This window comes from Pelodiscus sinensis, chromosome 8 (assembly GCF_049634645.1).
Source record: "Pelodiscus sinensis isolate JC-2024 chromosome 8, ASM4963464v1, whole genome shotgun sequence".
NCBI classification, from domain to species: Eukaryota; Metazoa; Chordata; order Testudines; family Trionychidae; genus Pelodiscus; species Pelodiscus sinensis.
The window spans coordinates 33,517,096-33,530,875 of NC_134718.1; the positions used below are offsets into that span (position 1 = coordinate 33,517,096).

The following is a 13,780-nucleotide window of genomic DNA, read 5'->3' on the forward strand; positions in this document are numbered from 1 at the left end:
CCCGCCCGTCCACAACAGCCCCACTTCCGCTCGGGGGCGGGGCGTCGCCATGGCGGCCGGAGGCAGAGCCCAGCGCCCTCGGGAGCCGCGCTGAGGGATGAGGTTGGAGGATGATCTCGCGATACACGCGGAAACCGGTGGCCCCCGATGCTCTGGAGATGTGAGTGACACCCCCCCCCCCGTGGGGGAGTCCGGTGGTTAGGGCCGGTCCGCGCACCGGAGAGTTGGCGGTAACCGGCCAACGGCCGAGCCCTGACTGCAGCATCCCCCCAACGTGAGAGCTGCCGCGGTGCAGGGCCTGAGCTCGCCCCAGCCTGTCAGCAGAAACCCCACCCCCTAGAGCTGCCTCACGCAGCCTCACTAGCACATCTCAGCACGCAGGACCCTGACAGTGACTCGCCCCCCCCCCCCCCCGCGCAGGCTCTGAGCTCCCCCGTGGGACCCAGTGCACGCCTCACAGCACGCAAGCTCTACCCCCTTAGGGCATGAGACCCCCCCCCCCCCAGTCTAACAGCCGCACACCTCGCCTGGCCCATGTCCTCCACCTAAAACAGCACCTCTCCCGCCCCCGGGATTAGCCCTTTCATCCCTCCCCCAGCCTCGCTGCAGCTCCCCTTTACATACAGAGCCTGAGTATCCCCTCAACCCTTCATAATCTGAGTTTGGGTTTTCAGTAAAACATCCAATACCGTGAGAAATGTGATTAAGTTGATAGAGGTGGCTACACTGTGTTTTACGAGCTGTTCTGAGTATACAGGCAGTCCCCGGGTTACATACAAGATAGGGACTGTAGGTTTTTTCTTAAGTTGAATTTGTATGTAAGTCGGAGCTGGTACATATTGTACCCCAGGTGTCCCTGATTCAGCCGCTGCTCAGCTGCTGACTACAGGAAGCCCGAGGCAGAGCTGCTTTGCCCCGGGCTTCCTGGAATCAGCCACTGATCAGTTTCAGCAGCAGCTGACTTGGGGACACCTGGGGTAGAGCAGCTGGGGTGCTGCCAGGTTGGTCCCCGCCGCACTGAGGTGCGGCGCAGCAGGGACCAACCCGGCAGCGCCCCAGCTGCTCTGTCCCAGGTGTCCAGATTCAGCCACTGTTGAAACTGACAAGCAGCGGCTGAATCGGACACGCCTGGGTCAGAGCAGCTGGGTTGGTCTGGTAGTGCCGATCCTTGGTGCGGCGGCACCAACTCGGCAGCACCCCAGCTGCTCTGTCCCAGGCGTCCAGATTCAGCCGCTGTTGAAACTGACAAGCAGCGGCTGAATCGGACATGCCTGGGGCAGAGCAGCTGGAGTGCTGCTGGGTTGGTCTGGTAGCGCCGACCCTTGGTGCGGCGGGACCAACCTGGCAGCACCTCAGCTGCTCTTGGGGACGCCTGGGGCTGAGCAGCTGGGGTGCTGCTGGGTTGGTCCCGCAGCACCGCTCCTCGGCGCTACTGGATCAACCCAGGAGCACCCCAGCTGCTCTGCCCCAGGCATCCCCAAGACAGCCGCTGCTGAAACTGACCAGCGGCTGACTACAGGAAGCCCGAGGCAGAGCTGCTCTGCCCTTGGCTTCCTGGAATCAGCCGCTGCTCAGTTTCAACAGCGGCTGAATCTGGACGCCTGGGACAGAGCAGCTGGGGCGCTGCCGGGTAGGTCCCCGCAGCGCCGCACCTCGGTGCTGCGGGGACCAACCCAGCAGCACCCCAGCTGCTCTACCCCAGGTGTCCCCAAGTCAGCCGCTGCTGAAACTGATCAGTGGCTGATTCCAGGAAGCCCGGGGCAGAGCAGCTCTGCCTCGGGTTTTCTGTAGTCAGCCGCTGGTCAGTTTCAGCAGCAGCTGTCTTAGGGACGCCTGGGGCAGAGCAGCTGGGGAGCTGCTGGGTTAGTCCAGTAGCGCCACACCTCGGCGCTGTGGGACCAACCCGGGAGCTCCCCAGCTGCTCTACCCCAGGCGTCGGCGAGAAAAGCCTGGTCTGCTGGGGGGGGCGCTAGCTCCGCATCTCCCTGGTCTGCTGGGGGGAAGCGCCGCCGGAGGCGGCAACAGTGGGGGAGGCACCCTGCACTAGCTGCGCCCCCCCTGTTTGTAACTAGGGGTCCGACTTAAGTCGGATTGACGTAACCCGGGGACTGCCTGTAGCTAGGAAATCTACAACATAACTCAGGACTACATTTGTCCTTGAGATTGTGTTGAGACTCCATCTTAATCCAAGTTCCTTTGAGATATAGAAAGTGATAGCCAAAATAAAGTGTGATGTGATCTGCCTGATGCGTGGTTTTTTTAAATGTTTGTTAAAATCTAAATCATACAGTGGAAGGAGTAGTAGTGGCTAAAGTATCCAAACAAAATAAATACCATTGTTATAAATAAAATACTGTTTATGATCAGTCTTGTCGTATTACATATATTCATATTATTCTGAAAGGATTAATTGATCAAATATGATGAAAGATGTATACTTTAAACTAAGGGAGGCACTGGCTCCTAAACTAAAGCCTTTTGTCTCAGGATTCATTCTGGAGTTAATTTTTATGTTTAAATTCTAAGGCTTTGATGACAATAGCGCTTTGTAATGGAGTACTGGTAGATATTTAATGTAGTGGCACTTATCTTCTAATGATATAAAGCCGGATCAGTTGTGCATTTTACTATTTCCTTGAAAATCAGTAAAAACATCTGATGCCGAGGAACTCTGCAGAAGTTTTGAGTTGTAGGGTTTATTCGCAGAACTAATGTCAAATTGAGCTCATTTATTTTATTTTTTCTTTTAGCCACAGACTTACAAAAAATGCTTTAGATCATCATCCCCTGCCTGAACCACTAGACGACATTTACCCAGCTACCTCGGCCATTGAAAGCTATGAAGAATTCTTGAGGTATATAGAGTAGTAAAACGTTTTTTCAGGAGACCACAGAGAAACAGACAACTTTTGTGCTCTGTCTGCATTATCAGGAAGCTTCTGGGGATAGCCAAGTTAGTCTGTATAGGATAAACTTAAAAAACAACAAATGGTCTGGTAGCACTTTATAGACTGACAAAACATGTAGATGGTATCATGAGCTTTCGTGGGCACAGCCCACTTCTTCTGTGCCCACGAAAGCTCATGATACCATCTACATGTTTTGTCAGTCTGTAAAGTGCTACCAGACCATTTGTTGTTTTTTAAGCTTATGAATTATCAGGATTAGAGATGTTAATATGTACATGGTTAACTGTTAAGCCTGGGCTCATTGATTAACCCGCACGGTTCCATGCAACCTCCCCTACTGCTGCCTCAGTATCAGAGGGGGTGGGAGGAGAAGAGAGCTGATGTGCATGGAGAGCCAGCTCATGCGGAGCCACCTCCCCTACTCTGTTGCCTCCCACATAGGCAGCAGCTGGAGGGAGGGGCAGGAGGGAGCTGGCTTAAAAGCTGGATCCATGCAAGCATCAGCTCCTGCAAAGCCACCTTTCCCCCTATGCTGCTGCTTCTGATGCAGCAGCATGGGGGGAGGATACAGGTGGGAGCAGGTGCTCTGGGAAAGCTGGCTTAAAAGCTGGCTTTCAACAGAGCTACCTGACCCTCCGCAAACTGATATTACGTCTGTATCAGAGGCAACAGCGTGAGGTTAAGGGGGACAGCTGAGAGCCGGATTCGAAGACAGCTCCCTGCAAGCACCAGCTCCTGCCTGTCCCCCTGTATTTAAAAAAGTAACTGTTGAAAATTACAGCTGTTAACATTTACAAAAATAAACAGTTGTTAACATCCCTAATCAAGATATCACAGCAGTACAGTCTATAAAATTGGGTGATAAACATGTTGATTCACAGTAACATGAATCCACAGTATAACTGCACTACTAATACTTGATTCCCAAAGATAATAGTAGCTGGACCTCAGAGGTCTGCACTTTCACATGTTGTCAATGTAATTAATGGGACACCACATGGGGAAAAAAGGTCTTCAATACAGAATGGCTTCCTGGATTGAGGTTATAATGAGAACGGAGACAAGTGAATCCCAGCACTGTCCCCTTCCTAGCAACTTGACCCCTTACTAGGACATTGACTCTATGGTTTGCTGGTTGCCCTCCCTTTATTTTAGCAAGACAATCATATATTTTTTCAAGCCCAATGATACATTCATGTGACCACACGCAGTGTTCGGGAGTAATTTTCAGAATAGTTAAATCCTTTTGATTTATCACAGCCTGTGAATGTCGTGGGTCATCTCATTTTTATGCTAGAAGCAGGAGAGGGGGAGTGAAATTTTCTGAGGTGTGGAGAAGATGAACTGCTAATTCTCTATGTAGTTAAAGACAGAAGGTAATGAAATAACTCTGGGAAAATGAACACGTGAAGAACCTAATCCTGCAGCCCTCTTCTGGAATCTAAATGCCTTTCATTCACATATTTGTAAACGTATCATGAGAATTTTTTCTCTCCCTGCTTCCCCCCGCATCCGGCATTTTAGAGAATCTGAAATTTTGAAGGACTCAGATTACCCAGATATTACTCCAACTGATAATGGAAGCTCGTGGTCTGCCAGTCAGAGTTACACAGGCACCTCCACTGAAGACAGCTCAGTCTTCTCTTGGGGCTATGATGTGAGTAGAACACGGTCCTCTAGCATAAAATTATCAAAGACAATGGAAAGTTGTGCCGACACATTTAAAGTAGCACTTTGAATATATTTCTTTGCAAAATCCAGGTTAAGATTAATGCTGTAAATAATACAATGGTATTTGTTATGAGAAAAAAATGAGGTTCTTTCTCTCATCATCCCCCGCCCTCTTTTCTTTATTATCTAATCAGGACATCTACTGCTAATACCTAAATATAGCATAGTCTGCATTCTCATCTAAAATTTTCGGAGCAGAGGTGATTTGGTGAATAAAGGTTATGTACACAGCATGTATGCTATAACTGCTGATCCTCACACATCAGTACATAGTTTTCATACGGTTGGATTTATCAAATTGTATTTTGTAAAACATCTGTACTCCTCAAAGCATATTAAAGTATGCTTTAATTTTTTTCCCTTTAAAAATTTATTCTTTCGTATTCCCACATAAATTTGGATTAACAGATGTTATTGCTGTCTCCAGTGTGGAGACAAAAATGGTTAAATTTTAAATGATTTGAAAAACATCTTCAGTTATTTACTGGTTGCATCAGAGGATTTGGCACCTGTTAACTCTTGATTACTATTCAGTGTCATAAATTTATGGCAATAAATGGCACATTTGGTACCATTTAGCATTGTTTTTATATTCTCTGCCACCTTGTAGTATTATTAATTATTTTCCATTTCACTGAAATGTGGATGGGTGTTATTTTCTCTTGTTTCTAGATAGCTTACCTGAATTGGCATGATTCAGCTGATGTAATTTTCTTTATTAATTATTATTATTATTAATGATTAAAAGCAAATATTCCAACAACTTCTTGTATCTTTTCTGTTTAACCATCAAATAGAGAAAGAGCTGATTAAAATTTTGTGCTGACATGGGATCAATCCATGTTCTAGTGAAAAGACGACTTAAGGTTAACATGCCTCTATGAGATTGGTCTTTATTGTTTAAATCAATCCTGCTGAAGTTTAAATAATCTAAACTGAAAAAAGCATTAGTTTTCTAAAAAAAATTCTTACCCCAAATCCTCCCCTTCAAGGTTTTTTTTTTTTTTTTTTTTTTGATAATTTTCCTTCTTAGGAATTTGATAAAGCTGCCACACGACAAGTTCAGCAGATGTTCAGACACATTGATGAGCTTTTATATGAACAGAAAGAAAGTGTGCATGTTGAGGGTCTACAAGAAGAGTGTCAACAATGGACATCTTGCTTTCCTCATCTCAGGTATTTTATTGATCAAATAATGATAGTAATGTCATAGAACTATTAAAAATTATTAGTGGTGAAAGTGATTGTGTTTTTAAACACTGTTAGAATTGAACTGTGTGTGATTATACAATATGTGCAAATAAAATTCTGTCTCTGCTCCCACCCTTCTCCCCACCATTGCAAGGCTCATATTTAGGTGCTTAGAAGACTCTTGATATTTTCCATTGCATTGGGCCCTAAAATAGCAAATATTTTCTTAGAAAAAGTTGCAAGGTATTTTTTCTTAGATGTGATGGATGTTTGTTTTTTGAAACACTTAAATCCAAAAATCCATCTCCTCTCCATAAATGAATAGATTGCCAGTTGTGGTGATGTTTGGAGACTTAAACCTTATTCTTACATTTAACAGATTTGCCAGTGCTTTAGAGCATTAATGTTAGGAGAAGAGAAAGCAAAAGAATTCTCTTATCATACATGCATGATACCATGCAATATGTGTAGAGAAAATACCTCAAACTACATTAAAATATAATCTGCAAAACAGGAAATTTCTTATTTGACAAGTATATTTTCAAAGCTGTGTGTGTGAGATACATGCAACCTGGCTATTTCTATTAGGGATGTAAAGGACTAGTCAACTATATAATAAGCAAATGCTTATCGGATAGTCAACAGGATAGTCGTCTAGTCGCTATTAGGCATGTGAATTGTTAACCAGTTAACTAGTGGGTGCACCAGCATCCAAAGCAGCCTCAATACAAGGTGGGCCTGGGTACCCTCCCCTCCTCCACAGGCAGAGGCTGCTCTGGCTGGGATGGAGCAGCCCCTGCCTGTGGTGTGGGGGCTGCTCCAGCTCAGTGTCAGACAGGAAAGGGGCACTCTCCCCCTCCCCCCGCTTCTTTCCCTTTAATCAGTTAACTGGTTAAACAGTTAAATAGGATTTTATATCTCTAATTCTATGGTGTTCATATGGCTTCCTAGTACACTTATCTTTGTTTATTTTATTTTATAATAAATCATCCATTTCACGTATCACATTTTCTGATTTTTTTTAAAATTTTCTTTTTGATGTTATAGGATTCTAGGAAAGCAGGTAATAATTCCCACAGATGAAGGTTTTGGGTGGTATTCAAGTTCACCTAGCAGCTTAGGTTCATTGGATGTCAGCCCAGTCCAAGAAAAAGATTCTAGTGAGTAAGTATCAGTAGAGTTCCAGATTGTATCAATGTATGAGGGTGATTTCTGCTCAAGGATTGCAACAATCAATTTCTTTTCTTAATGTATGAGTTGCATAGGAAGTCAAGCTTCAGCATATTCTTGTTTGGTAGGTTTTTGGACAAAGCATGGAATAGTAGCCAAAAGAAATGTGTTAATAGATTCAGAATAGTTAGATCTTCCAGATGAGTGTGTTGCTGAGATGCAATAAAATTCAAATTGACCTAATAAATTGATAACTTTTTGAGAATTTGTATATACAGGTAGTCCCCGAGTTACGCGGATCCGACTTATGTCGGATCAGCAGTTACGAACGGGGATTTTCTCGCCCTGGAGGACTCGAGCGGCGGGACGCCTGGTCCCGCCACCCGCCTCCTCCGGGGCGAGAAAAGCTGCTCCCCGTCTCCCTGGTCTGCTGCGGGAGCCAGCAGACCAGGGAGATGGGGAGCAAAGCGGCGCAGGACCCGGGGCCGGACCCGCGGCAGCTTCCAGATCAGCTGGAAGCGCCGCGGGTCGGGCCGGGTCCTGCATGGCTTTGCTCAGCGTCTCCCTGGTCTGCAGACCAGAGAGATGCTGAGCAAAGTGGCGCAGGACCCGGGGCCGGACCTGCGGCCGCTTCCAAATCAGCTGGAAGCGCCGTGGGTCCAGCCCGGGTCCTGCGGCGCTTTGCTCAGCGTCTCCCTGGTCTGCAGACCAGGGAGACACTGAGCAAAGCCGCGCAGGACCCGGCCCGGCCCGACCCGCGGCGCTTCCAGCTGATCTGGAAGCGGCCGCGGGTCCGGCCCGGGTCCTCCGCCGCTTTGCTCCGCGTCTCCCTGGTCTGCTGGGGGGGGGACGCAGCTAGTGCCCCCCCCCCAGCAGACCAGGGAGATGTGGAGCAAAGCCCGGGACCTGTGGTAGAGCAGGTGGGGCGCTGCCGGTTGGTCCTGCAACACCGCTCCTTGGCGCTACTGGACCAACCCGGCAGCACCCCAGCTGCTCTGCCCCAGGAGTCCTGATTCAGCCGCTGCTGATCAGTTTCAGCAGTGGCTGAATCAGGACACCTGGGGCAGAGCAGCTGGGGTGCTGCTGGGTTGGTCCAGTAGCGAAAAGGAGCGGCCGCGCTACTGGACCAACCCAGCAGCACCCGAGCTGCTCTACCCCAGGCGTCCCCAAGTTAGCCGCTGCTGAAACTGACCAGCGGCTGACTACAGGAAGCCCGAGGCAGAGTTGCTCTGCCTCAGGCTTCCTGGAATCAGCTGCTGATCAGTTTCAGCAGCAGCTGACTTGGGGACGCCTGGGGTTCTTAAGTTGAATCTGTATGTAAGTCAGAACTGGTGTCCAGATTCAGCGGCTGAATCTGGATGCCAGTTCCGACTTACATACAGATTCAACTTAAGAACAAACCTACAGTCCCTATCTTGTACGTAACCCGGGGACTGCCTGTATAGAAGTTGTTAATTAATGTTTGTACATAAGGAAATAAAGCATATTTTTCTTTAAAATTGTTTTATTTATTTATTTTCTGAGACTGTAATCTCTTGTATAAGTGTTTAAAATATTAAAGCATTAATATTCTGTATGCAGGCCTACTGTCCTTTCCAATACCTAATCCATTAATGTACCTATCTTATGGCCTTCCAACAAAACCACCTTATATCTCCCAATCGAGCATACAGGAAAAGCTAAATTCTGTTTTTATAAATAAAATAACAAAATTCTTTTGTTTTTTGCTTTCTGAAAAATATTTTGTTTGTTAAGGTTTAGTATTTTGGGCAAGAGGATTCCTCTGTGTGTTACTCCCATTCATAAAGATGTTGACTTTTCAAAACCTCTTGCTATTTGTTCTGTGGAGAGTGAAGAAGGTGAAGATGGAGTAATTGTCTCTGAAGGAATAATGGAGGAATATTTAGCATTTGACTGCAAAGATGTGTAGGTATTGAAATATCAAAATATAATGATACATTTAGTATTGGTGGCCTGGAATTTCTGTTGCTAAATAATAACAACATATAGTACATTTTTTCTTGGCATTGGGATGGCAGTTAATATGAAAAAAACATTACTTTTTCTGAATCTTCTCTTATGCCATCCAACTAGAGACATTTAAAATGTTTAAGGCTGTAAGGGAGGTTGTAAGTCCGTGTAGGTCTAGTCACCTCCTTGAATTAGTAATTCTGCTGAGCTGTATGCCTCCCTTAAAAGTATTTGTCGTAATTCCTTTTTATAACTATTCACACTAGTTGTTTCTGTTTCTGGCCTGGGTGGTTCTAACTTAATAGCCAAGGGTCTGTTATGTGATTGTGAATGTTAAATGTTTCTGCATTTGTGTCCAAATTGTAGTGTTTATGTAGTATTAGACCTTTCCATCTTTTTAAGAGCAATTTAAGTTGTTCTGGATTCACAATGAAAAAAAAAATTAACATTTGTTTCCATCAAAAGAAGGAAATTAGGAGTATGAGTTGGAAGCACCCCTTATTTTGTGCTTCTTACTTAATTTTGTTTCTATTAGGCAAGAAATCTGTATGACGTGTTGGTTTGTCAGTTGGTGACAAATTAACTAGTTTGAAAAAACAAAATCACTTATGTATACTGATCATGAGTTTCTGATTAGTGTATGACAGGGGTTTAAAAACTTTATTATTTGGAACGTAAAGTCTGCTGCATATGCCTATCTGAGGTAGGCAGAATCACTATGTGGGGTGATGGCCCATGCACTTCCTTCTCCCACATTTTTGTCTTCCATTTAGCAACAACTTCTAGAGGTTTTCAAACTATGGGGTGTGCTTCGTGAGGGGAAGGGGTACAGAGGAACATTCTGGGGTTTAAGCATTGTTTTAGCGAGCCCTGTGCTGCAGGACTTGGGGAAAGAACACCACCTCCACTCCTTGATTCTCCTAATCCTGCGTGGGCTGAAGGGAGCAACCAAAAATAGTAACTCAAAGGGGGCCCTCTCTGAGCATTTCTCTGTGTCCCCCTAAAGGAGGTGCGCTCCACCTTTTGAAAACACCTTTACAAATGAAATGCGTTGTCTGCCATTAGATTATTTTCTTCCGTACCCATAGGGATATGGGCATAGCTATTCCAGTTTGAAAACCTTTATGTTTTCTGATCAGGCCAGTAAGAGAGGAGTATTGCAGTGAACAAACAAACAGCAGAGAATTGTGTAAGGGTGTGGAGCTTTTTATGTTAAATATTAAATAGATTACATCAATGCTGTAAGAAAAAAGATACTGGAATTTTATATATTCTGTGTTCGTATGTGAAATCTTTTGGCTGCTCCATCATGTTGAAAGCAGCAGACATCTATACCTGTCTTATGGAGGAGCCTGAAACTGGGGTCTCTTGCCAAAAAAACTTTATTTTTGTAATTCTTTGAAAGTAAGTTGGATCTATATTCTAAGAATTGGGAGGCTATTACAAACAGGAAATTATACTAAATCACTGCAGTTAGTTGCTTTCTCTCCAAAATTAGGGATTTTGTAGTGATGTGCATTGCAAGACTGTTGCCTAGTTGGCAGATGAATAAAAATAAGTGTCACACTGGAAGCCAAAGAATTCAAGTTGTAAATATTAATATAATCTGTGAGAAATATGCCATGTCTTTTTAAGTCAGTTCTTATAATCATGCAGCCAGCTGTCCTGACCTTTCTATTTTAACTTAAAAGATAATAGGACCAAAGTTTAATTTTATCAGAGGTGGACATGTGTAACAGACATATAGTGGGTGACTTAAATACATTAAATTATTACAACAAAAATGCAAAGGATAGAGAGCAGTTAAGTCAAGGTATAAATCTTTTCACTTTCTTTACAGTGATGAAGAGTTGCATGAAAGAAAAATGGGACTCTCCTCTGACAGACAGAAATTAGGTTTCCCTCCTATTTCTCCATACTACTGCATGAAGGATGCTGTGTTCACATGTGTGTTTGATGACGTGTGGAATGAAGTCCTAGGCTATATGGAGGAGTTAATCTGCCGGCACTGGGAAGGATCAGTCTCTGGTAAGGGTCAGTGTTGAAATAAAATTTGAAATGGATGTAATTTTCTGATGCTTTTTGGAACGCTTGAAATTAGTAAGTCTTAGCCTTGTATTATATACGGAAACAGCCAGGAGTCTGGTGGCACCTTAAAGACTAATAAATTTATTAGAGCATAAGCATTCATGAATCACAGCTCATTTCATCAGATGCATGAAGTGAAAGAAGGCAGGGATACATATATACATACAGGCTGCGTCTAGACTGGCAAGTTTGAAAAACTTTACAGCTGTCTACACTGGCCGCTTGAATTTCTGCAAGAACACTGACGATCTCATGTAAGATTGTCAGTGTTCTTGCGGAAATGCTATGCTGCTCCCATTCGGGCAAAAGCCCTCTTGTGCAAATGCTTTTGCGCAAGAGGGCCAGTGTAGACAACGCGGTATTGTTTTGAGGAAAAAAGCCCCGATCGCGAAAATGGCGGTCGGGGCTTTCTTGCGCAAAACCGCATCTAAATTGACACGGACACTTTTCTGCAAAAAGTGCTTTTGCGGAAAAGCGTCCGTGCCAATCTAGACTCTCTTTTCCGCAAATGCTTTTAACAGAAAACTTTTCCGTTAAAAGCATTTGTGGTAAATCATGCCAGTCTAGACGTAGCCACAGAGATTGGAGTGTTACAACAGGGTTAGTGAGGCTAATTCAATCAGGATGGACGTAGCCCACTTCCAACTATGATAAGAAGGTGAGAATACCTAGCGGGGAAAATTACTTATTGTAATAAGAGAGCTATTCTGATGGTGTTAGCATTTGCACATTGCAATCTGTTTTTGAAGTTTTTTTGGTCAAGAATGGTACTTTTAAGTCTAACTATGTGTCCAGGGAGGTTAAAGTACTCTCCTCCTGCTTTTTGTATGTTACCATTCTTGTTGTTTTATTTGCGTCCATTTATATTTTTGCACAGAGACAATCTGCTCTGTCCAGTATACATGGCATCGGGGCATTGCTGATATAAGGTGGAATATATATCACATTAATAGATATGCAGGTGAACAAGTCTTTGATGGAATAACTGATGTGGTTAGGTCCTATGATGGTGTCACTAGGGTAGATATGTGGACAGAATTTGCATTTAGGTTTGTTGCAGAGATTAGTTCCTGAGTGAGCGTTCTATTGTGGGGTATTTAGGTGGTGGTATTTGTTTCAGGTTGAGAGGCTGCCTGTAAGCAAACAATGACTTGCCTCCCAAGGTTCATGAGAGTGAGTGGTTGTCATCTATGTAGATCCTTGATGATGCATTGGTGAGTTTTTAGCTGTGGATTGTAGGTAATAGCCAGTGGCGTTTTATGACTTATTTTGTTGGATCTATCCTGTAATAGGTGATTTCTGGGTATCTGCCTGGCTCTGTCAATCTATTTGTTCATTTCTCCAGGTGGGTATTGTAGTTTTGAGAATGCTTGATAGAGATCCTGTAGGTGTTTGTCTCTGTCTAAGGGATTGGAGCAATACAGTTGTACCTTAAAGCTTGGCTGCAGACAGTGAACCTTGTGATGAGTTCTGAATGAAAGCTGACCGTGTGTAGGTAAGTATAGCAGTCTATAGGTTTCTGATAGATGGTGTTTATGTGACCATCATTTATTTACACTGTAGTGCTCAGGAAGTGGATCTCTTGTCCAGGCTGAGATTGATGGTGGGGTGGAAATTGTTGAAAATCTAGTGGAATTCAAGAGCCTCCTTCCCATGGGTCCAGATGATGATGTCATCAATATAGTGCAAATAGAGGAGGGGCACTTGGGGAAGAGAACTGAGGAGAAGCATTGCTCAAAGATAACCATAAAATATTGGCATACTGTGGGGCTATGTGGTTCTTCTGGAGATAATATTTGTATATTAAATCATACTTTAAAGCAAGGCTATTCAGCACATGGCCCACAGCTCGTTTGTTTGCGGCCCATGGATGGGAGCCAAAACAAAAAAGTACTCAATATAATGGTTTTCTGTTGATATGCATTTTAGTAGTTAAATTCCTGGACTGTCATTGATCATTAGTATCAGCAGAACTGACTTAAATGGGGCCTGCGTGTTGTGTAATCTTGCCTTAATCTTTGTATTCATTCCTGTGAGTGTGAAAGAAGCTATTTGCATATATATGCAACCACACTTAAGTTGCAGCCCTTGGCATGTGCTGTGAGTATCATTGTCGCCCCCAGGGCTTCCAAAGTTGAGTAGCTCTGCTTTAAAGAGAGATGGTCAGTACCTTTTATTACTTAGTTATCATTTTTTTGCCTTCCATAATTTCCAATATTGTTTTAAAATCCTATAAATAACACTTGTCTCTCTGTTCTATTTGGGAAACACTGCTTATCTTTGTCTTTCCACTACCCAAACATAACCACTTCACTATTATCTTTGATAATCACACAGGTTTGAGAAGATGGTATATGGCACACTTATTTCATCTTTTGACTAGCTACTGTCCTGCATTATCAGAGCAGAGTTATTGCTGTAGTGTATTGGTAGTGTTTTGTTTTTAAAAAAGCAGTAAATGGAGTAAATTGAAAAATAAAAATGTGTTTTACACTGTTCCTTGCCAAATTATATTTTCAAGGGATGTTGAAATTTCTTTAAACAACTCATAACCTGTCTGCCTGTGTGAAAAATCATGGGATCTATACATGCAGAATAGGATTTTTTTTTACCACAGTGTAGAAGAGAAATAAAAGACATATTTTCTTTGCAATCTTTTAAAGACAACAGCATCTTGATTTTTCTACTTGTTATGTTCATGTCTCATAAGTATTAAACAG

General features: G+C 43.8%; 1 protein-coding gene across 8 annotated transcripts in view; it reads left to right on the top strand.

The window, feature by feature from the left end:
• Positions 1–2: 2 nt before the first annotated feature.
• The window catches only part of FAM149B1 (family with sequence similarity 149 member B1), a 29,249-nt gene continuing 15,471 nt past the window's right edge, over positions 3–13,780 (top strand). For all 8 annotated transcript variants that reach the window (XR_012905608.1, XR_012905607.1, XM_075935017.1 and 5 more), the window contains exons 1-7: positions 3–160; positions 2,751–2,855; positions 4,434–4,566; positions 5,674–5,816; positions 6,879–6,995; positions 8,757–8,927; positions 10,813–11,000. Coding sequence is in view for 6 of the 8 variants with exons in the window: in XM_075935017.1 (XP_075791132.1) it covers positions 111–160; positions 2,751–2,855; positions 4,434–4,566; positions 5,674–5,816; positions 6,879–6,995; positions 8,757–8,927; positions 10,813–11,000 (907 nt within the window). In the remaining 2 variants the exon portion in view is untranslated. The remainder of the gene's footprint in view (positions 161–2,750; positions 2,856–4,433; positions 4,567–5,673; positions 5,817–6,878; positions 6,996–8,756; positions 8,928–10,812; positions 11,001–13,780) is intronic.